The following is a 24430-nucleotide window of genomic DNA, read 5'->3' as shown; positions in this document are numbered from 1 at the left end:
AGGATCCCCAATGCAATATTTAAAGGAAGTGGATGTGCTCCTAAAATTTCACTTGTAAATGTGACATTTGCATAGGTTTTTGACAGATACTATTAGGTTAAGGCGATTCTCTATTTCAATTGTACCAAATTTGCTTATTAATCATAAGTGAGTATTGGATTTTACCAGATTTTACATCACTAAGATAATCATATTACTTTTCTCTTTTAATTTGTTAATACTACATTTCCAGATTTTTGAGATGTTGAAACATCCTGACATTCTTTGAGATAAACTCAACTGATTGTGATATATATTTTTAATAACAATAATTCAATTAATTAATCTTTTATTCAGGACTTGTGCATCCACTTTAAATAATTCTATTTATTGCATGACTGACATACAATAAAAGCACATGACTAAAGTGTACAATTTGGTAAGTTTTGACGTGTGTGTGTGTGTGTGTGTGTATACACACGTTCTTGAGAATGATAAAAGCATCTATCGCCCTCCAAATTATTATGTATTTCTTTGTAATATCATCTTTTCATCTCTCCCTAATTTCTCCTATCTTTATTAATCTGTTTTCTGTAGATCTGCTTTCCTATCATCTGGTAATCACTGATTTCTGCTTTTTGTTATCAGAGATTAGTTTACATTTCCTAGAATTTCATATAAGTAGCATAATTTACTGTATAGTTTTTTCCAATCTTTTTTCACTCATGAAGTTATTTTGAAATCTATGTTTAACATATTTAATAATTTGTTATTATTTATTGCTGAATAGAACGCCATTGTATGCATATAGTGAAGTTTGGTCATCCACTCACCTCTTAGTGGCAATTTGGTTTTCTCCAGCTTTTTAATATTATAGATAAAGCTCTTATGAATATTTATGTACATGTCTTTGTATAGACATATGTTTTCCTTTCTTAGGGGTAAAAACCTAGGAGTGAAATAGCTGGGCCATATGATAAGTATCTGTTTAGCTTTTCAAGCAATTGTTAAATTGGTTTCCAAAAGAGTCTGTATTCTGTATATATTTTCACTGGGTAAAGAATTTTATATTGATGACTTTTACTTCTTAAAAAAATTATATATTGATTTATTTTATTTGGCTGTACCAGGTCTTAGTTGCAGCGTGTGGGATCTAGTTTCCTGACCAGGAATTAAGTCCAGGGCCCCTGCATGGGAGCTCGGGTCTTTGCCACTGGACCACCAGGAAGGTCTCTCTTTTCTTCCCCCCCAGTACTTTCATAATGCTGGTCCACTGTCTTCTCACTCACAGTATTTCTGATAAGAAATATGTTGTATACATCTTTTTCACTACATAATGTCTATTTTCTCTGGTTACTTTTGGGATTTTCTCTGTATCACTGGCTTTGAGCCACACAATTCTAATGTGCCTTAATTCGATTTTCTTTATATTTCTTATGTTTGAATTCCATTGTTGTTCTTGGATCTATGAGTTATTGACTTCATCAAATTTGGAAAATATTAGGTTAACATTTCTTGAAATATTTCCCACCCTCAGCCTTTAGCCAGGAAACTCCCACTTAATTTAAAGGCTTGAAGTTTTCTCACAATTCTCTGATGCTCTGCTTATTCTTATTCAGTCCATTTTCTTTGTATTTCTTTTTGTCTTTGTTTTTCTAATTAAATATTTTAATTGGAGGCTGATTACAGGATTGTGGTGGTTTTTATTGTACATTGACAGGAATCAGCCACCGGTGTCCATGTATCCCCCAGCCCCAAACCTGCCTGCCACTGTTTCATTTTGAGTAGAGTTTATTGTTATATCTTTCCATCTGTTAATCTTTTCTTCTGAGATGTCTAATCTGCTTTTAATTCTATCTAGTGTATGTTTATCTCATACTTTGCGATTTTCAACTCTAGAAGTTCAAGTTGTATCCTTCAATATCTTTCATGTCTATTCAGTTCAGTTCAGTCACTCAGTTGTGTCCGACTCTTTGTGACCCCAAGAATCACAGCACGCCAGGCCTCCCCGTCCATCACCAACTCCCGGACTTCACTCAAACTCATGTCCATCGAGTCGGTGATGCCATCCAGCCATCTCATCCTCTGTCGTCCCCTTCTCCTCCTGCCCCCAACCCCTCCCAGCATCAGGGTCTTTCCAATGAGTCAACTCTTCACATGAGGTGGCCAAAGTACTGGAGTTTCAGCTTCAACATCAGTCCTTCCAATGAACACCCAGGACTGATCTTTAGGATGGACTGGTTGCATCTCCTTGCAGTCCAAGGGACTCTCAAGAGTCTTCTCCAACACCACACTTCAAAAGCATCAATTCTTCGGTGCTCAGCTTTCTTCACAGTCCAACTCTCACATCCATACATGACCACTGGAAAAACCATAGCCTTGACTAGACAGACCTTTGTTGGCAAAGTAATGTCTCTGCTTTTGAATATGCTATCTAGGTTAGTCATAACTTTCCTTCCAAGGAGTAAGCGTCTTTTAATTTCATGGCTGCAATCACCATCTGCAGTGATTTTGGAGCCCCCAGAAATAAAGTCGGACACTGTTTCCCCATCTATTTCCCATGAAGTGATGGGAGTGGATGCCATGATCTTAGTTTTTTGAATGTTGAGCTTTAAGCCAACTTTTTTACTCTCCTCTTTCACTTTCATCAAGAGGCTTTTTAGTTCCTCTTCACTTTCTGCCATAAGGGTGGTGTCATCTGCATATCTGAGGTTATTGATATTTCTCCTGGCAACCTTGATTCCAGCTTGTGCTTCTTCCAGCCCAGCGTTTCTCATGATGTACTCTGCATAGAAGTTAAATAAGCAGGGTGACAATATACAGCCTTGACGTACTGCTTTTCCTATTTGGAACCAGTCTGTTTTTCAAAGTCCAGTTCTAACTGTTGCTTCCTGACCTGCATACAGGTTTCTCAAGAGGCAGGTCAGGTGGTCTGGTATTCCCATCTCTTTCAGAATTTTCCACAGTTTATTGTGATCCACACAGTCAAAGGCTTTGGCATAGTCAGTAAAGCAGAAATAGATGTTTTACTGGAACTCTCTTGCTTTTTTTGATGATCAAGCAGATGTTGGCAATTTGATCTCTGGTTCCTCTGCCTTTTCTAAAACCAGCTTGAACATCAGGGAGTTCACGGTTCACGTATAGCTGAAGCCTGGCTTGGAGAATTTTGAGCATTACTTTACTAGCATGTGAGATGAGTGCAATTGTGCAGTAATTTGAGCATTCTTTGGCACTGCCTTTCTTTGGGATTGGAATGAAAACTGACCTTTTCCAGTCCTGTGGCCACTGATGAGTTTTTCAACACTTTCACAGCATCATCTTTCAGGATTTGAAATAGCTCAATTGGAATTCCATTGCCTCCACTAGCTTTGTTCATAGTGATGCTTTCTAAGCATCAGATTGATTACATTCTTTGCAGCCAAAGATGGAGAAGCTCTATACAGTCAACAAAAACAAGACCAGGAGCTGACTGTGGCTCAGATCATGAACTCCTTATTACCAAATTCAGACTTAAATTGAAGAAAGTAGGGGAAACTACTAGACCATTCAGGTATGACCTAAATCAAATCCCTTATGATTATACAGTGGAAGTGAGAAATAGATTTAAGGGACTAGATCTGATAGACAGAATGCCTGATGAACTATGAAATGAGGTTTGTGACATCATACAGGAGACAGGGATCAAGACCATCCCCATGTAAAAGAAATGCAAAAAAGCAAAATGGCTGTCTGAGGAGGCCTTACAAATAGCTGTGAAAAGAAGAGAAGGGAAAAGCAAAGGAGAAAAGGAAAGATATAAGCATCTGAATGCAGAGTTCCAAAGAATAGCAAGGAGAGATAAGAAAGAATTCCTCAGTGATCAGTGCAAAGAAACAGAGGAAAACAACAGAATGGAAAAGACTAGAGATCTCTTCAAGAAAATGAGAGACACCAAGGGAACATTTCATGCAAAGATGGGCTCGATAAAGGACAGAAATGGTAGGGACCTAACAGAAGCAGAAGATATTAAGAAGAGGTGGCAGGAATACACAGAAGAACTGTACAGAAAAGATCTTCACCAAGATAATCATGATGGTGTGATCACTCACCTAGAGCCAGACATCCTGGACTGTGAAGTCAAGTGGGCCTTAGAAAGCATCATGTCTATTAACAAGTTTTAATTTTCCTTTGGTTTCTTGAACATATGGAATGCAGTGTAATAACTGTCCTAATGTTATTCATAAATTCTATCCCCTGTGTCATGTTTTTGCAGCTTTTCTGAATCCTCAATAGCTTTTGATTAGCTGCCAAACATTGTGAATTTTACCTTTTTAGGTGCTAGATATTTTTTGTATTCCTATAAATATTTTTGAGCTTTTTTTCTTACATGCTTCTACATTACTTGAGAACAGTTTGAGCATTCTGATCTTGCTTTTAAGATTTGTTAGGTAGGACAGGAACAGTATCTAGTCTGGGGCTATTTTCCCCCCACTACTAAGGCAATACTCCTTTAAGCTTTCATCCATGCCCTCAGCACTGTGAAGTTTTTTCCTGCCACTGGGAGCAGGCACCGTATCTCTCCTGCCTCAGTTCTCTGATCCTTTCAAGTGGTTGTTTTCATGGCCTGGGGTAATTTCTTCACTCTGTGCTGAACAGTATTCACCTAAATACTCAAGGGGGGTGCTCAGTAGATCTTCATACTTCTCTTCATGTCACGCCTTCCTCGCTGGTAATCTATTTTGTGAGTTTTTGATATCTTGGCTTATCCAGACTCTCACCTTTGTCGCCTTAAATTAGAGAGACTTCTGGACTTGCCCTGCATTCTCTCTCCCTGAACAATGGCCTGGAAACTTTATCCAGATAGTAAACTTGGGGAACTGTAGCATGAATGTCATTGTTTCATATATTTTGTCTGCTTTTTTCGTTGCATCAGGTGGGAAGTTAAATCTAGTCCCTATGCCTCCAAGGCTTCCCTGGTGGCTTAGATGGTGAAGTATACGCTGGCAATGCAGGAGACCTGGGTTCAACCCCTGAGTCGGAAAGATCCCCTGGAGAAGAGAATGGCAACCCACTCCAGTGTTCTTGCCTGGAGAATCCATGGACAGAGGAGCCTGGGAGGCTACCGTCCATGGTGTCACAAACAGTTGGACATGACTGAGCAACTACACACACACACACACACACACACACACACACATTCTTCCATTTACATGAGAACTTTAAGTTGGAATCTTTTTCTTAGGTAGGGTCTATAATTTAGTTTTTTTATCTTGTATGGTTTTTTAAATCACAGTTTTATTAGCCTCATAAAATAAATTGGATAGAGTTCCCTCTTTTTCTATGTTTTAGAAACAAGAGAGGGGGTATCTGTTGTTCAGATGTTTAAAAATTTGTTAAGGTTTGACTGGAAAGTCAACTAAGCCTGTGATCCTGGAGGGAGAGGAAGTTCCAGACTTGCAATTACTGCCTGAATTTATGTAATTGCATTGCTTTATTTAACTTTTCCATTCCTTCTTATGTCATTTATGTAATTTATATTTTTTTGAAGATTATCCATGTATTAATGTTTCCAATATATTTGTTTGAGATTATCACAGAAATTTTCTATAATCAAAATTTTTTACTATGTATATAGATTTACTTTTCATTCCTAATACTGTTTTTTTAATGCCTTTTATTTTACAAATATTTATCATTACAGTTAGATGTTTATTTATTTTCTTAGTATTTTTAAGTTTTTATTACCTTTTAATTTTGTTATTCTTGATTTTTGCTATCAAGTTTATGATTTTCTCTCATTTTTATTATATCCTACTATTTACTTTTGGAGAAGGAAATGGCCACCCACGTCAGTATTCTTGCCTGAAGAACTCCATGGCAGACCAGCCTGGTAGCCTACAAAGAGTTGCAAAGAGTCGGTGATGATTAAGAGACTAATACTACTATCACTACAATTTACTTTCAGGTTCACTGTGCTTCTTTCACTAGTTTTTAAAGTTGAGTTTAGTTGAAATGATTTTCCATTATTTTCAATATTTTTTGCTCTTAATAAATGCAGTAAGGACACATTTCCCTGGAGGAGGAAATGGCAACCCACTCCAGTGTTCTTGCCTGGAGAATACCATGGACAGAGGAGCCTGGCGGGCTAAAGTCCATGGAGTTGCAAAAGAGTCAGACACGACTAAAAACAACAACAAAGGACAGCGTTATGTTGCTTGATAATAGCATGTGTTTTTTCTGAACATTTTAAAGGACTAAATACAAATTGACTTCAAAGAGGGTATAACAATTGAATTTTACAATTGGAAGCATTGTTTCAGTCAGTTCAGTTCAGTCGCTCAGTCATGTCCGACTCTCTGTGACCCCATGAATTGCAGCACGCCAGGCCTCCCTGTCCATCACCAACTCCCAGAGTTCACTCAGACTCACGTTCATCGAGTCCATGATGCCATCCAGCCATCTCATCCTGGGTCGTCCCCTTCTCCTCCTGCCCCCAATCCCTCCCAGCATCAGAGTCTTTTCCAATGAGTCAACTCTTCACATGAGGTGTCCGAAGTACTGGAGCTTCAGCTTTAGCATCATTCCTTCCAAAAAAATCCCAGGGTTGATCTCCTTCAGAATGGACTGGTTGGATCTCCTTGCAGTCCAAGGGACTCTCAAGAGTCTTCTCCAACACCACAGTTCAAACGCATCAATTCTTCGGCTCTCAGCCTTCTTCACAGTCCAACTCTCACATCCGTACATGACTACTGGAAAAACAATAGCCTTGACTAGACGGACCTTAGTCGGCAAAGTAATGTCTCTACTTTTGAATATACTACCTAGGTTGGTCATAACTTTTCTTCCAAGGAGTAAGCGTCTTTTAATTTCATGGCTGCAGTCACCATCTGCAGTGATTCTGGAGCCCAAAAAAATAAAGTCTGACACTGTTTCCATTGTTTCCCCATCTATTTCCCATGAAGTGATGGGACTGGATGCCATGATCTTCGTTTTCTGAATGTTGAGCTTTAAGCCAACTTTTTCACACTCCTCTTTCACTTTCATCAAGAGGCTTTTTAGCTCCTTTTCACTTTCTGCCATAAGGGTAGTGTCATCTGCATATCTGAGGTTATTGAGATTTCTCCCAGCAATCTTGATTCCAGCTTGTGTTTCTTCCAGTCCAGCGTTTCTCATGATGTACTCTGCATAGAAGTTAAATAAGCAGGGTGACAATATACAGCCTTAATGTATTCCTTTTCCTATTTGGAACCAGTCTGTTGTTCCATGTACAGTTCTAACTGTTGCTTCCTGACCTGCATACAGATTTCTCAAGAGGCAGGTTAGGTGGTCTGGTATTCCCATCTCTTTCAGAATTTTCCACAGCTGATTGTGATCCACACAGTCAAGGGCTTTGGCACAGTCAATAATGCAGAAATAGATGTTTTACTGGAACTGTCTTGCTTTTTCCATGATCCAGCGAATGTTGGCAATTTGATCTCTGGTTCCTCTGCCTTTTCTAAAACCAGCTTGAACATCAGGGAGTTCACGGTTCATGTATTTCTGAAGTCTGGCCTGGAGAATTTTGAGCATTAGTTTACTAGCATGTGAGATGAGTGCAATTGTGTGGTAGTTTGAGCATTCTTTGGCATTGCCTTTCTTTGGAATTGGGATGAAAACTGATCTTTTCCAGTCCTGTGGCCACTGCTGAGTTTTCCAAATTTGCTGGCATATTGAGTGCAGCACTTTCACAGCAGGTCCCAATTATTTCATTTCATTTTTATATTAGTTTTTTTAGAGTTGCTGCCACAAATTACCACAAACTCTGTGGCTTAACGTAACAGAAATTTATTTTCTCATGGTTCTAGAGGCTAAAAGTAAAAAATCAAGGTGTCTGCAGGGCCACACTTCCTCCAAAACCTATCAGGGACAGTTTTCCTCTGCCTCTTAGTTTCCATTGGTGGCAATCCCTGGCATTCCTTGGCTTGTAGCTACGTTACTCTAATCTTGGCTCTCTTGCCACATGGGGTTCTCCCTACGTGTCCGTCTTCACATTATATTTTCCTCTTATAAGGATACCAGTCACACTGGATTAGGACCCACGACAATGACCTCATCTCAACTTTGTTACCAAACAAGGTCCATTCACTGGTGCCAAGGTTTAGGACTTCAACGTATCTTTTGGGGGAGGGAGCTGGTCACAGTTCAACCGACAATAAACAACATAACCCCAAACTGAGATCCGGAGATGTTAAGTAACTCACCCAGGGTCAAGTAGCTTAATGACTATTAATTACTATTCAGATTTCCCTGCTCCTAGACTTTTCTCAGATATTATAATAAGATGCATCCCACTGCAAGTACCTTAAAGTGAAGTTCCATGATAAATGTGAGCTTCTGGGAAATAAAAATCTCTCCTCATCCACCAGGGGGAGCCAGGCTCAATAGGGCTCCCAGGACAGCCAGGAGTACCAGGAGAAGATGGAGCTGCGGGGAAGAAGGTAACACTGGTTTTCATATTATTGGAATAAAACTATTAAACCACATATATCTTGGTTCTGCAAGAGCTCAAATGAAACCATTCAAGACAAACTTAGTCTCTTTAAGAAAATAAAATCCCACAACTCTAAATTTCCTTTTTCACTTAGTCCAGATAAAAGAGCACCAATTCAAAGTCCAAGTAACTATCTAACAACCTCTGCCTTTTCTCTGTTGTTTTGGCCATGGTGTTCCAGTGACCTACTCCCTTTGGGATTCCTAGAAAGCACTGTTGTTTAAACTTTGAGAAAAAAGGCTTTTTTCCTCCCCTCCAAAAAGGAAAAGTCTGTAAATGTATTCAGGAAGTAAGGCCAATATAAAGATTTCCTGAAATATTTTGAGTTGACATTTGAAATACTCATTTTTCAATATAAGTAGAGAAAAACAGCAGATGGTAAGGCTGAAGGTCTGTCTTGTTTTTTCAAAAAACAAACCACCAAATGTGAATGAAGAGCCAAAAGAAAGCGAGCTTATTGCTTTGGCAACTGGCTGGGAAATTGGGCTTTTTCACAATATTTCAGCTGCTCTGAGCTAAACTGAAGTTTGATATTAATTTATTCATGTTGGTGAACTTCCAAATGAATTTTGAGACTAGAGTGAAGGTCTTTTCTGTACTGGAGGATCCAAGCAGAGACTCTGTTGGCTGTAAGATGAGACAAGGTGGGTGTATTCATATTGGCTATGCAGGGTCAACTAAGACCTTTGTGTCATTTTCTCTAGGGAGAAGCAGGGCTTCCGGGGGCAAGAGGCCCTGAAGGACCACCTGGGAAAGGACAGCCTGGCCTCAAGGTATGGAATCCACAGTAGTAGGGCAAGGGAAGCAGACTGCTGAGTTCTGGTCTTGATAATAAGAAGCCAACTTAGGAGAAATTTGATGTTATTCTTGCTATGTCAAAGATGTTTACTTCTGGCTTAAAATTATGGACTCTAGCTTTTGAGCTTTGGTAGACAGCAAGTATGTATTATTTATTTCCATTTTCCTAACATCTGTCACAAAACTAAGCTTATAGGAAGAGTTCAACACATGTTTTCTTAATAAACAGCCAAGTTGACATTTAAAAAACAAACACACAGTAAGGGAAAAGAAGACTTGAGATACATCCTTGAGACATCAAAATCCATAATTTTTTTTTCAAATATTTATACAAGCTCATAGAGCAGTAAGAAATATAACCTTATGAAGTAGCACTTTCACAACATGGCATAGATTTATTCAATACATTTTAGAAATGCTTGTTGAATAATATCTTTATATGTCAAGAGGAAAATACCCAAACTCATCAATAAGACCATAACCTACAACCTCCAAGGTGTCAGATATTACTACAGTTCTTAGGTGCAGTCATCAATGCCTATGTAAATATTCTGAAGAATTATATATGAGCAAAGTAAAAATAAAATCCATATACTTACTAGTGTTCTATTTTTAATTCTATCAAAGTAGTAATTGATAGCTTAGATGTCTATGTATTATGAAAAATATTGGCTAAAATTGAGTCATTAGCCTTAAACATGAGAATTTGAAATATAAATGTATTTGTAGCATTTCAAACATTTTAAATGTTTAAAATTTAAAACTGACTAACCAGACTATGAGATCTGGTGTTGTTTTTTTTTTTTTTTTTTTTTTGGGGGGGGGGGGGGCGCCCCCCCAGGGTGGGCAGCAGGGAGTGGAAACATGTACAGAGAATTCCTTTTTAACATCAGGAAAAAAGTACTTTTAGAGATGATTGCCTATTAACGTTCAGGAGAACTAATGTTTCCCTGAATATCCTTTTGGAAAATAGCCCCTCTGAGTTAATAATTGAAGCTGTGGGGATGAAAGACAGCTCTGAGAAAGAGAGCTAAGGTTGGAATCCTGCATTTTACAGCAGCTGGAGAGAGAGAGAGCATTCTGTACAGCAGGAAGACAGGCTGAATACAGAGCACCATGTTAGGGGAACCAAGGAGAAAGGGCTTCAAGAAGAAAGCAATGGGTGTTGTCAAATACACCCGCAGAGCAAGGAAAATGTGCGTGAACTGGATTTCAGGCATCGAGGGGATATGGGGCTTGTAGAAGGCTATTGCAGAAGAGTGGTAGGTAGGAATATGTAATTATCAAAGTAGTCAGAGTGCGGTGCTGGCACTTTACTACATTTAGGTGGATCTGGGCTTCCCTGGGGGCTCAGATGGTCAAGAATCCGCCTGCAATGTGGGAGACCTGGGTTGGGAAGATCCCCTGGAGGAGGGCATGGCAACCCACTCTAGGATCCTGGCCTGGAGAATCTGCATGGATGGAGGAGCCTGGCTATACAGTCCATGAGGTCGCAAAGAGTCAGACATGACTGAGTGAAACACACATATACTGCTGTTGGTTTCTGGGATCATTTAGGTCAGTAAGTTAAACATGGTACTGAAGAGGAGAACATAAATAGTTGGGGTAGATTTCGATGCTATTGGCAGATGATAATGGCATGGTAAGTGCTATCTGGATATTCAACAGTTTTTTCAATCAGCTGCCATCACTGCCCTCCATTAGTGCGGGTACTAGGGAGTTGTCTGCGTGTCTGTGGAGTCTATAGGTCTCTCTTCTTTTAGTGGAGTGTCTGCACTGCTGATGACCTCGGTATAGCCAGTGGTTCTCAGGGCGCAGCCCCTGGAACAGCAGTGTCAGCGTCCCCTGGGAATGCGTCAGAATGTAAATTATTGGGCTCTACTACAGACCTAGTAAATAAGAAACTCTGGATGGGGGGCCCAGAAATCTCCAGGTGATTCTTATGCATGTTTAGGTTTGAAAATGGTGGTTTAGTCATTTATGTCATAAATATTGGACAGCCTCATGGTAAAGAATCTGCCGGCAATGCAGGAGACCCAAGTTCAATTCCTAGGTCTGGAAGATTTCCTGGAGATGGGAATAGCTATCCACTCCAGTATTCTTGCCTGAAAAATCCCTTGGATAGAGGAACCTGGTGGGCTATAGCCCACGGGTTCACAAAGAGTCAGACACAATTGAGTGACTAACACTTTCAGCTACACACCCCAAGAATTCTTTTGTTGAGCTGGGCACATGCTTTGCTATGGTGCCTTGGAGTTGAGCCCTAGGGTAAGGATAGTTCTGGGATGCTCTGAGGCTTCTGGTTGAAGGTAACAAAGTTCTTTGGCAGGGAGCACTGGTGTACACAGCCCTGCTGGGGAACACGAGGCAATTTGTAGCTCTGTGCCACGTTAATGCTCACTCATCTTTCTACCAATTGAATTACTGGCCTCCTTGGGGAGAAAGAATTAAATTCCACAGAGGAAGAACCAGGGCTGATTTTTAAAATGTCTCATTTTATGTTTCAAAACTGAAATAGCACAGAACCTGAACAACAGCATGGAAAAGCATAGATGGCTTTCTTCTTTGAAACTGTGCCTGTCTCAGAACCACTACTTAAATAGACCAAGAGGGCAAAAGAACTGTAAAGTCAAATCAAAGTCTCCAAGGAAAGATAGTGAACACACAGTTTAGGAAGTGTTAAATCATACTGAGTAAACGGTGCAGTCTGGACAGTTCTGAAGTTATGTAATCTGCACAAGAACATTGACAGACCCTGTGCAACTGAGCTGGGCTTGAGGAACATGACTTTGAAGTTGGTTGCATTGAGAGTCTGGCCATGATGTAGTTGCTATAAGATGGAGGTGGATATATTATAAAACAACTGTATTTTTATAATTCTTTTTGTCAGGGAGATGAAGGAAAGAAAGGGAGCAAAGGAAATCAAGGACAGAAGGGGTCTCAGGGGCCCGGAGGGCCAAAGGTATGTATCTTAAATTCTCATTTATGCTTTGGGGAGATTGTTCTTGTGTCGAGTTTTAATGGAATCTTAGATCTACACTGTTTCCTTCTTAAGAAATACAAAACCAAAGTCTCCAAAATGAAAAAGGCTTTAGAAAACATACTATTCCAGATCATTACAAAATGAGATAGAGATTGTATAAAATGTGTGATCCTCATTGGAATATTGATGCTGCTAGGAGAGAATCCGTATGTTAGTGCTCTTTATTAACAAACAAATATTCCATAGTTGGGACACATTAAGACTATCAGTTCAGTTCAGTTCAGTCACTCAGTCGTGTCCGACTCTTTGCGACCCCATGAATCACAGCACACCAGGCCTCCCTGTCCATCACCAACTCCTGGAGTTCACTCAGACTCACGTCCATCGAGTCCGTGATGCCATCCAGACATCTCACCCTCTGTCGTCCCCTTCTCCTCCTGCCCCCAATCCCTCCCAGCATCAGAGTCCTTTCCAAAGAGTCAACTCTTCACATGAGGTGGCCAAAGTACTGGAGTTTCAGCTTTAGCATCATTCCTTCCAAAGAAATCCCAGGGCTGATCTCCTTCAGGATGGCCTTGGATCTCCTTTTGCAGTCCAAGGGACTCTCAAGAGTCTTCTCCAACACCACAGTTCAAAAGCATCAATTCTTCGGCGCTCAGCTTTCTTCACAGTCCAACTCTTACATCCATACATGACCACTGGAAAAACCATAGCCCTGACTAGATGGACATAGGAATTGATATTTCCTATGATTAGATGGACATAGGAGATATCAATTCTCTATCATCTTGCTTTGCTGAACAAGAACAAAAAAGTCCCAGACTGAGAGGCAATATGGGGAGGATGTAGAGTGGGGCTTCAGAACGCATGGGAGGGGGATTCTCACCCTGCTGCACCCCAAAACTTTTGGAGGTCAGTCACTTTAATCGTGGAAATAATCATGGTAATAGTGTCTATTTCACAGGGTTGTTGTGAAGACTTTAACGAGTGACTAAAGCCCTTATCATGGTTCCAGGTACATTGTTAGTGTTCAACGCATGGAGTTATTCAGAGAGGAAAAAAAATCAGTACAATGAAATGGAAAGTAGGGCATATATTTCCTGATAAACTGCCTGAGACAGGGTGCTGAGGAAAAAGTCAGGAAAATGCAAAGAAAGCAAATAGGCACGTGTCCTGACTTAGCAGGAGAGAATGTTGAGGTCATCTGGATGTGTCAGGAAACAAAAATTGCACATCTGAGAGAGTTCAGGGCTCCAGGAAGATGCTAAACTTAGGAAAGAAACAAGGACCAGAGGATTAAAGATCAACTTTAAAACAAACAGGCCTCCCAAAAAGATACACACAGATACAAAGCAAAGGATCCCCTACATGCCAGTGATTCTTAAACTTCCGTGTCATCATTATTGCCTGGGAGCTTGTTACAAAGTCATATTTCATGGAACCATGACAAGAAATCTGGATTTAGTATGTAGGTGGGACCCAAGAATCTGCATTTCCTAAATAACTACCTCCTGCTGCAGGAAGTTCAAGGAGCACACAATGAGAAAAGCCATTATATAGGAAATATATTGTATTAACAACAGTGATTACTCTTCATGTCTTAGTTATACTGACTCAAGATGAATATTTTCTTGCATTTTGAAATAAGGCTTTTCCTGATAAAGAATTGCCAATTGTAAAACATACTCATACTTTAATAAGGGTCTTTTAAAAAATTTGTATACTTTCTATGTATACAATTTTATATTTAAAAGTAATTGGCTTCTTTAGACATATTAGATGACTAGCAGGCACTTGAAAAGATGCTCAACATTACTAATTATTAGAGATATGCAAATCAAAACTATACTGAGGTACCACATCACACCAGTCAGAATGGTCATCATAAAAAGTCTACAAATAACAAATGCTGGAGAGGGTGAAGAAAAGGGAACCCTCATACACTCTCAGTGGAAATGGAAGTTGCTGCAGTCACTATGGAAAACAGGGTGGAAGTTCCTCAGAAAACTAAAAACAGAACTACCATATGATCCAGCAATCCCATTACTGGGCATATACCTGAACAAAACTATGATTCAGAAAGATACATGCACCCCTATGTTCATAGCGCCACTATTCACAATAGACCAGACATGGAAATAATCTAAATGTCCATCAACAGACTGATGGAAGAAGAAGATGTGGTATAAATATACAATGGAATACTACTCAGCCAGAAAAAACAATGAAATAATGCCATTTGCAGCAACATGGATCTAGAGATTATCATACTAAGTGAAGTAAGTCAGAAAGATAAATACCATATATCATTTATAGGCTAAATCTAAAATATGGCACAAATGAACCTATCTATAAAAGAGGAACAGATTCACAGAATAGAGGACAGGCATGGTTGTTAAGGAGGAGAAGGGTGGTGAGGGATAGACTGAGAGTTTGGGATTGGCAGATGAAAACTATTACATATAGAATGGATAAACAATAAGGTCCTACTTTATAGTTCAGGGAACTATTAATATATTCAATATCCTGTGATAAACCATAATGGAAAAGAATATAAGAAAAGAACATCTATATGGGTGTAAGTGAGTCACTTTGCTGTACGGCAGAGATTGGCACAACATTGTAAATCAAGTATATTTCAATAAAAAATTAAACAAATTTAAAAGTAATTGGATTCTTTTTATTAAAAAAAAGTAGAATAAATTAAATCTAGACACATAATTTCACTTAACCTGGTTTTAGTGAAAATTTTAACAGGTTAACACTTTATCCCTTTGCTACGGGACTGAATAGGGTGGTTATCTGTGCCAGAATCCTGGCCATGTCCTGTGCCACTGACATACAGGTTTGGATTAAGGACTGGCCTTGGCATCATCTGGCCCCAGCAGGCCAGTGTGTTCAGCCCATTGGTCATATGGGTAACCAGAACAGCAGGAGGCCTCAGCTGTGAAGATGGACCTGGCTCAGGGCAGGAGTCCCTACCAGTGAGTCCGAGTGATGGAGTCCTTCCTGGAGGCAGGAGGATTACATAGTTCATTCTCTAAGACATGCTTTGGACTGTAGCCTGCCAGGCCCCTCTGTCCATGGGATTTTGCAGGCATGAATACTGGAGTGGGTTGCCATGCCCTCCTCCAGGGGACCTGCCCAACCCAGGGGTCAAATCCATGTCTCTTATGTCTTCTGCATCGGCAGGTGAGTTCTTTACCACTAGCACCACCTAGGCAGAGAAGGCAGTGGCACCCCACTCCAGTACTCTTGCCTGGAAAATCCCATGGACAGAGGAGCCTGGTGGGCTGCAGTCCATGGGGTCGCGAAGAGTCAGACATGACTGAGCTACTTCCCTTTCACTTTTCACTTTCATGCATTGGAGGAGAAAATGGCAACCCACTCCAGTGTTCTTGCCTGGAGAGTCCCAGGGACGGGGGTGCCTGGTGGGCTGCCGTCTATGGGGTCGCACAGAGTCGGAATGACTGAAGCGACTTAGCAGCAGCAGCAGCACCACCACCACCTAGGGAAGCTCTCTCTAAAGGCAAGAGGAGGCAAATTTTTTGGTAAAGGTACAGGGAGCAAATAGTTTAGGCTTTTTGGTTCAAGAAGCAAATTGAGGATATTATGGAGGCACCTATATAGCAATCATTTAAAAACGTGAAAGCTATTTTTAGTCCTTGGGGTACAAAAACAGGCAACAGGCAGGATCTGGCACCTACTCTAGATCAGTAGTTTCTAAACTGCTTGATTACAAATCCTTACTAATAAAAAAAAATTCGACCATGTTGCAATCTATGTTTGCTTATTGCGTTTTCAATTGTAATTTTTATTTATAAACTATTATATAAATATACATTATGAGATTTACATAAATGATTGAAATTTTAAAAGACGAGATAAAAGTACAGAGTGTAGCCCTGATAAATTTTTCTAATATCCCAAATGTGTTATTTTGAACACCTCATGGGGTGTGTGACCCTCTTTTAAAGATAATCGCTTTACCAGAGATTATCATACTAAGAAAAGCCAGAAAGAGAAAGACAAATACCATATGATATCACTTACATGTAGAATCTAAAATATGAGACAAATGAACCTCTCTACAAAGAGAAACAGACTCACAGACATAAACAGACTTGTAGCTGCCAGTGGGGAGTGGGCTAGAGGAGGAGTGGTCTGGGAGTTGGGGATTAGCCAATGCAAACTGTTATATTTAGAACGGATAAACAACAAGGTCCTACTATAAAGTCAAAGTCAAAGTCACTCAGTCATGTCTAACTCTTTGAGACCCCATGGACTGTAGCCTGCCAGGCGCCTCTGTCCATGGCATTCTCCAGGCCAGAATACTGGAGTGGGTAGCTGTTCCCTTCTCCAAGGGATCTTTCCAACCCAGGGACTGAACCCAGATCTCTCACACTGCAGGCACATTCCTAACCATCTGAGCCATCAAAGCACAGGGAACTATATTCAATATCCTGTGATAAACCATAATGGAAAAGAACATGAACATTTATATATGGTATACATAAATCATATATACATGTTATAATGGTTCAGCTACACATGAATCACAGTAAAAATTAACACAACATTAAAACATACCTCAATAAAATAAGTAAACAAGACAGACAATTGTTTTGCATAGTGTTTCAAAGTACAGAGTGGTACCTATATCAGAATCACCAGAGGTGCCTTACAAAAATTCATATTTTTTTTTTTACCATAAACTACTTCTGAAAAGGGACATGAGATATCATACAATGGAAGACTGATATACTGTGGAGCATAAAATAACAAAGGAAAAAGTTATAAACTAGAAAGAACATTCTTTGCCTATCACTGCTGCTGCTACTGCTGCTAAGTCACTTCAGTCGTGTACGACTCTGTGCAACCCCATAGATGGCAGCCCACCAGGCTCCCCCGTCCCCAGGATTCTCCAGGCAAGAACACTGGAATAGGTTGCCATTTCCTTCTCCAATGCATGAAAGTGAAAAGTGAAAGTGAAGTCGCTCAGTCATGTCCAACTCTTCGAGACCCCATGGGCTGCAGCCTATCAGGCTCCTCCGTCCATGGGATTTTCCAGGCAAGAGCGCTGGAGTGGGGTGCCATCACCTCCTCATCACATGTACCTTAAAACTTACACTAAAGGTATTTGCTATAACTGAATAAATATTTCCCTCTGAGCTTCCTGACATACAAACACAAAACTGAATCACCATGCATTGCATGATTTTTGTTACCTAATAAAAGGATGCACAAGAGAGAGAAATTTCCTATTACTAAGGAATTAATTGAATTTATTTATTATAGGGAGTGAAATCTTAATTATTAATAACTTTAGTAGTGGTTAACAAAGATGCTCAAATATTTTCATGTGGTTTGTGAAACAGGTCACAATATTTTAAAATGCTGGAAATGTATTTCTATATTTTTCATAATATAATTCCATATATCATTTCCTTGTTTGAAATGTAATGAGTATTTTGTTCTGTTTTTAGGGTGATCCAGGAATTATGGGCCCTGTTGGGATGCCTGGAATATCAATTCCTGGACCACCTGGACCAAAAGTATGCATTCTTGGGAATATTTTTTTCTTGGATTTTTTGGAAGTTGGAGTGGGGAAAAGATTCATAAAATAAGTGAAAGAATTTTAGCTTTGGAAAAACTCAAAGATATTATATAGCTCAACTCTGCCATTTCATGATTAAGCAGATAGAGGGCCAACAGCAAATTTAAGACTAGAAACCAGGTTTTCTGCTCCTGGTCTTGACCTTATCACTCTACTTTGAACTACCTTCCTTAAATGCTAGCCTTAATGCATGTAAGAATTTATTGCATTTGTTGAGAATAATCTGCTAATCAGAAAGTCTGGCAGAAAAGAAATCCACTCAGATGTAAGAGCATTCCCAGACATTTTCACAGTCTAAATATTTGTGTCTAGAGAGCCACTTATTATTTCAGCTATTCTCCGAAAAGCTTAGCAGTCTTTACTGACAGTTTTTATTTGCTTAAGATTTGAAACTCCTCTCAAATATATTAGAAGGATGTACTCTCTCTGAATCTGATTCTAAGAGATTAAGCTCTTTATAATTGGCCAATGGCTTTTTATGCCCTTTGCCATGATGGTTTCTCATAAAATCTAAAGCCTGAAACTGTGAAAATTATTTGACATGTGCAGGGAGACAGAGGTGGACCTGGTATGCCTGGATTTAAAGGAGAACCTGGAATTGCTATTCGAGGACCAAAGGTATCCTTTATTCATCTTCTTTTATTTATTGAAATAAAAAATGAAAGTAGATTTAATGCATCATAAGTTATGATTGAGATTGTTCTACTTAAGAGTCTCTACACTGATGAACGGAGATATAAGAATATATTATTCCCCTTTTAAAAAATCAAGCCAGCAGATCATTTATTTTTCATAAATGTGGAGGATGATAGCTCCTCTAGTAAAATGTTTGCTGACTAAACAGCTGATTGAAAATGCTGTTTTTCTTTTTGTAATGTCTGTAATATGATATTATATGGCCTCTGGCCTCCTTCATTTACATATTAATGGCCAATGCATCTCTTCTGCAAAACACTGTCCAAAGAGTTCATGTTTAGAAACTTTATTGAATTAGATTTCCCTGCTTGTTGTTCATCTTTCAGAGTTATTTTAAATGAAAATGCAAATAATGATGGGAGAAGACAGTTTTAAGTAATCATCACTATTTTTCCCATGGCAACAAAGTACCATTTCCCTCCTCACATAAAACCTAGCCTTACAGAGAAATGGGACTTTCCAAATGTCAACAAGCACATCCCTGTTTATGAGGACAGGCTTCGGGGCTCCATAATCAGCACTCATTAAATTAGTAGCATGTTGTTATGTAGCTTTGAAGCTGGCTTATTTTATCAAATTGTCTGTTCTCAATGAAAGGGTTCAAGTACTGACACCAGTGACTTTCAAACTTCAAAAAAGATAACTTAGAACTGTCTTTGCATATAATTCAAAGCCTATTATATACTAACATAAGTTGTAGTGATTCCTCTTAAAGCAAGAGGTAGGATCCTGACCTCTGCTATTCTTAATCACTTTGAAAGCTGTCCTTGCTAGAGTGCTATCTTCTGGCTTACTGGGGACAGAAGACATTTCTGGGATATTTTCAAGCTAAAACTGAGAATGTCCTGGGAAAATCATAACAAGATGGTCACCCTACTGCCCAGACTCTGAGGCACATAGGAACCCAAGCTATGTAAAAGACTACAGAAACCCAAGTTATGCATGACTCAAGGAGAAAATTCCAAACTTCCGAATGCTAAAACTACAGGCATGGCCTTAGTCAAGAACATTTGAGTGACAATTTTCATATTGTTTGATAGCTTCCTGAATCTATGCATCCCTAGGTCCATGATGCAAGGTTATTTCTCTGTACTTACACTGTTTTTTACAAGAGAAGCACCATCTAAACGTATCGTTGATGTTTATAAGCTCTGACTGTTTTCTACTGATCGTTATTGGTGATGGTATTTAGAGTTATTTGCCTTTTCACTCCAGTCATTTTTCTAATCCCTTGGTCTCTGATGATTACTTGTTTTGCCATTTTTCCCTAAAGGATTGTTTTTAAGTTCATGGAGGGTTAGCTGATAAAAATTTTGGCACATTAATTCAGTTTTATGTATTTCTTCAGGGACCTCCCAGATTTATTATTTTTAAAGCTCATTTTGAAACACCTGATTAAGATTTCTACCCTAATTTCTGTTGAATAAGAGAGACACTTCAAAGAGAATCACTCTGCAAAACATTTTCTTGAATCCAGTGCAGAAAATCCAAGGGGCAGAATTCCATCCATGAAACTACCAAGAGGCTTCCAAAATAAAAATCTGAGCAAGAACACTGCCCTTTCCCTATCCCTTGTTAGCATAAGAAGTAACAAGTTAACTGAAATTTCTGCAGGAGACAGGACACAGATCTCTAGGAAAAAAATGTTCCTAAACCATGGATGTTTCAATGACTTTCCCTGCAGTGTGGGGGCCAGAGGATAAACAATAACAGCTGCTGATAATTTGTTACAGGCTTGGAATTTAGGAATGAAAATGGAAAGTGAATTTTGATTCCAATTTCTTTTTAAATTTCAGCTTAACCAAGGGGAAGTTACTGCTTTGTTTTGTGGCTGGCCTGCTCCTTGCGTAAGCACGCGGAGAAATAGGCATCTTATTTGGGGACCTGTCCCCTTAGGAAATGCTTAGCACTTCAACCTTGCACATAATTGGAATAGTATAATAAACTGCTTCTCAGACATGACCAGTTCCTTAGTGGGCGATCCACCAGAATTCAGTGCTCCAGAATAATTTGTTTTTTGCTTTGTTATACATCTTTAAGAGATCATCTTGGATTTCTGTTGATGTACGTTAAGTACATAGTGCATTCTAAATAGTTCATTTTTATAAGTGGCCACGTGTTTTCTGAAGACCATTCTTAAGATGGTTAACCATACAAGGCCAGTCTCTTTGTCTTAATAGGAAATGACAGCTGTTGTATTCATGATTTTCAAAATCAATTTAATTTTCTTACGGCATAAAAAAATTTTTCCCCAGTTATTTATTTATAGGAGTAAAATCAGAAACCGTTTTTGGGAATTAGGTTTGGGGCAACACTTTGGCTTGGAATAATGCAGCTTGATTTCAGGGTTTGCTTACATACAAGACAAATATTAAGAATCTGGCTACTTTTTCCAATCTTGGAAAACACATGTCTATTATTAGAGTTTCTTCTAATGATGTAGAAAACATAAGTATTTTATTTTTATTTTTTAAAATTTATTTAGTTTAATTGGAGGCTATTACAATATTGTAGTGGTTTTTGCCATACATTGACGTGAATCAGCCTTGGGTGTACATGTGTTCCCTATCCTGAACCCCCCTCCCACCTCCCTCCCTGTCCCATCCCTCAGGGTCATCCCAGTACACCAGCCCTGAGCACTCTGTCTCATGCATCGAACCTGGACTGGCAATCTATTGCACGTATGATAATATACAAAATATAAATATTTTAAATCATGAACAGCTCTTTATCAAAATAATTGATGTGTATTGACAAAGGCCACTGTAAGAGTTATCACAGCAACAGAATGGGATGTGGGATGTAAAGAAATGTTTTAAATATAAGTGCAATAGGATTACAATGAGTAAATCTTCTTTGGTAAGAGTCTTCTTCATTTTTCTTTTTTCCATTTTATTCTGGTGAGAAATTTCTCTGAGTTTCACTGGTACAGAGAACTCTTGTTTGAAGGGCAATAACCCTCCTTGATTCCTTATCCTTTATATAAGAGGCCAGTATTACTACTAAAAGTTTCTGATGCCCAAAGTCATCATGATAAAGCAATGTCTATCACTTTTTCCTAGTTCTCAGGATATGAACCACCAATTCTGTGCCCTATTCTTTTTATAAAGTGTTTTTAAAAAATTAATCTGCTTTTAATTTTTATTTGAGCTTTTTTTCCCTCACTTAATTTGGGCCTCACTGAGGAAGATAATAGATGTAACATAATAATAGGTAACACACACTATCTTATTTTATACTTAAATTTTTGTTTATATTCTTCTCTACTCTTCTCACATGGTGCTTACTAAATTTTCTCATTTTATACTTCCCCTTATTTTAAGATGCACTAAAGTTTTGTAATTTTTAAAATTAAAATATCAGCAACTAGCTCTTTTCTAACCCCCATGAAGTGTTTCCTATGGAGGACTTTGTAGTAGTTCATATATACTCCTTACACTCATTCCACTCATCATTTGCTTCCCATAACAGAAATGGGAAAGACTTACAAGGAGATAAGAAGTTTCCATATTTCCTTCTAAAAATTCTCAGACCATTCCTCTGCCCTTATCAAATCTGCCTTTGGTGTGCTGAGTTGGTACTGAGCTTAAGTTTTGCCAGCTGTTTCATAGTTTAGGCTCATGATATCTCCTGTGTTGGAATTCACCCAGGGTGCCCAAGGCCCTCAGGGACCAGTGGGCGCTCCAGGACTCAAAGGTGACGGCTATCCTGGTGTGCCTGTAAGTGTGGACGCTGCTGTTACCTCCTCCCTCCCTCCCTCTCTTCCTCCGGTCTCTGCTTTCCTTCCTCTCGTCCCTCCCTCCTTTTCTTCCTTTCCCCTCCCTCCCTTCCCTTCTTTTCCTTTCTCTTTTCTCCTCCCTCCCTCCCTTCTCCCTTCCCTTCCTGAACCCTGCACACAGCAAGGTTGCTCCCTCTCCTCCTTATTATGTCATCTCAGGGCCCTCGAGGAATCCCAGGACCTCCTGGATCAAGGGGATTACCTGGAGTTGGAGACACTGGAGCAAAGGTAGGTGACAGTAGTTTTTAAAAATGTACCTGCAGTGAAGAGGTTTGGTACAAGTGAACATCTTTACCGGACCTGAGAGAAGAGGAGAAGCGTCTAAAGAACTGATCAAGTTATTTATCCTCATCTATGGACTCTCCAGAGCCTTGCACTCACTTGAACATGCAGATCAATCTTATGGTTTTTGTCTTCTGTTTCCTTGCTAGCAACCCTTGCATTCGTTTGCTGCTTTGTCTTCTGGTCACAAGAACAGACTTCGGTTCAGGCCCCTGCCCTCTCTGGTCACACTCCTGCCTAGGTGCTCTCATACCATCCCATGGCACTAGCCAGCATCCACGCACTGATGGCCTCCAAATGTCTATCTTCCCTCCTCGAAGCCCTGGTCTCACACACCTAGTTTCTTACCAGACGTCTCCTCTTAGATCTCTCACAGACATCTCTAACCTAATATCCCAAAAAAAGCCTTTGATTTTCACTCCATCAGCCTGGAAGTGGTGCTACCCACACTCCTTGCTAATGCCACGATACCTAAATCACTCTTGGTCCTCCTTTCCCTCTCTTCCCTCCACATCTAGCTCTATGGCAAATCTGTGAGTTCTACCTTCAAAATTATCTTGCCTCTGGCTACTTGTCTCTTGCTGCATCTCCCAAGGAGATCACCACTATCTCTCACCCAGGCTGTGAAAACAACTTCTCCATTGGCCTTCTCTCCTCCACCTCCTCTGCCCTTCTATTACCTAGCAGGCAAGTTGATCTTTTAAAGCCAGAGATCAGATCACACCCCTTTTCTTCTGAAGAAAACTCTCTGGTGGCTTCTCTTTGTACAGAGAGCAAGTTGCACCCACCTTCCCTGTTACTGGGACCCTTTGTAACCTGGGCTGCAGCTCCTGTCCTTTGCTCCCTTGCTGCCTGCCTCCCGCCACACTGACCTGGCCTCCATCAGCTCACTCCTGCTTCCAGACCTTGACTTTTGTCAGGCTGGCTCATTCTTAAGGTCTCAAGTCTGACTTCCTTCTCCACCTATACAGAAGGCAATTCTCTCCTCTCCCTCCCTCCCCTACCACGATCATATCCCCTGGTGTATTTCCTCCAAGGCAGGCATCATTTCTGAAATCAACTTCCTTACTTCCTGCTCTGCATATTTCACAAGGGTTTCAATTTTCCTGAAGGCCAGCTCTTTGTTGTACTAAATTCTTGATTCCAGAACTAGGCTTGCCACCCAAAAGGAACTCTTTAATGTGTTGAATGAATGAAAAAATGAGTGAATGATCAATATTATCCCACAGAGAGAAATTCTTCTTAGAAATAGATCTACACATTTAGTTTTTCAGATGCTGCCAGGTCATTAAAGAAAGAGGTTATAAGTGCCTAACGTCAACTTTTTGTCTTGAGTTTTTGGTCTCTGCCATGGTGCCCGTGAGCGCCGCCACCTTGACGCTGCTTCTGCACTGTGGGGCAAGTACCCGTTCATCCTCTCCCTTGTAGAATGAAAGACTGGAGACCCAAGGCATTCAATTCATCCCTAAAGGAGATCTTGATTCCTGCCCGTCCCTGTCTCTCAGGGTAACTAGGAAAGTCAGGGAGATGTGTCTGAAAGTGCTGAGTAGACTGTGCAGGGAAGAGACACCCTAGGTGCTTTTGTCAAGGTTCTGACTCAGCACTGAATCTGAGCCTTATTTGAATTGGGGCATTGAAATATTCTTTTTTCTTTAAGACAAAGTGCCTGTTAAAATTTAAAAATACAGGAACTTTAATATGTAAACCTCGTTATTTTCTGCTGAGTGAAACATTGGTAAAAACTTTTGTTTTTACACTGAATATTCCTTTAGTTAGAGAAGTGAAGTG

At 39.7% G+C, this 24430-nt stretch overlaps 1 protein-coding gene across 1 annotated transcript in view; it reads left to right on the top strand.

The window, feature by feature from the left end:
• Nucleotides 1-24430, top strand: part of COL28A1 (collagen type XXVIII alpha 1 chain) — a 183791-nt gene that overhangs the window by 74869 nt on the left and 84492 nt on the right. Inside the window, exons 19-25 of the mRNA XM_040260502.1 lie at nucleotides 8364-8435; nucleotides 9193-9261; nucleotides 12177-12248; nucleotides 17756-17824; nucleotides 18436-18504; nucleotides 22233-22301; nucleotides 22520-22588. Coding sequence (XP_040116436.1) covers nucleotides 8364-8435; nucleotides 9193-9261; nucleotides 12177-12248; nucleotides 17756-17824; nucleotides 18436-18504; nucleotides 22233-22301; nucleotides 22520-22588 — 489 coding nt within the window. The remainder of the gene's footprint in view (nucleotides 1-8363; nucleotides 8436-9192; nucleotides 9262-12176; nucleotides 12249-17755; nucleotides 17825-18435; nucleotides 18505-22232; nucleotides 22302-22519; nucleotides 22589-24430) is intronic.

Source organism: Oryx dammah, unplaced genomic scaffold (genome assembly GCF_014754425.2).
Source record: "Oryx dammah isolate SB20612 unplaced genomic scaffold, SCBI_Odam_1.1 HiC_scaffold_18, whole genome shotgun sequence".
Lineage (NCBI taxonomy): Eukaryota > Metazoa > Chordata > Mammalia > Artiodactyla > Bovidae > Oryx > Oryx dammah.
This window is presented reverse-complemented; position numbering and strand designations above follow the sequence as displayed.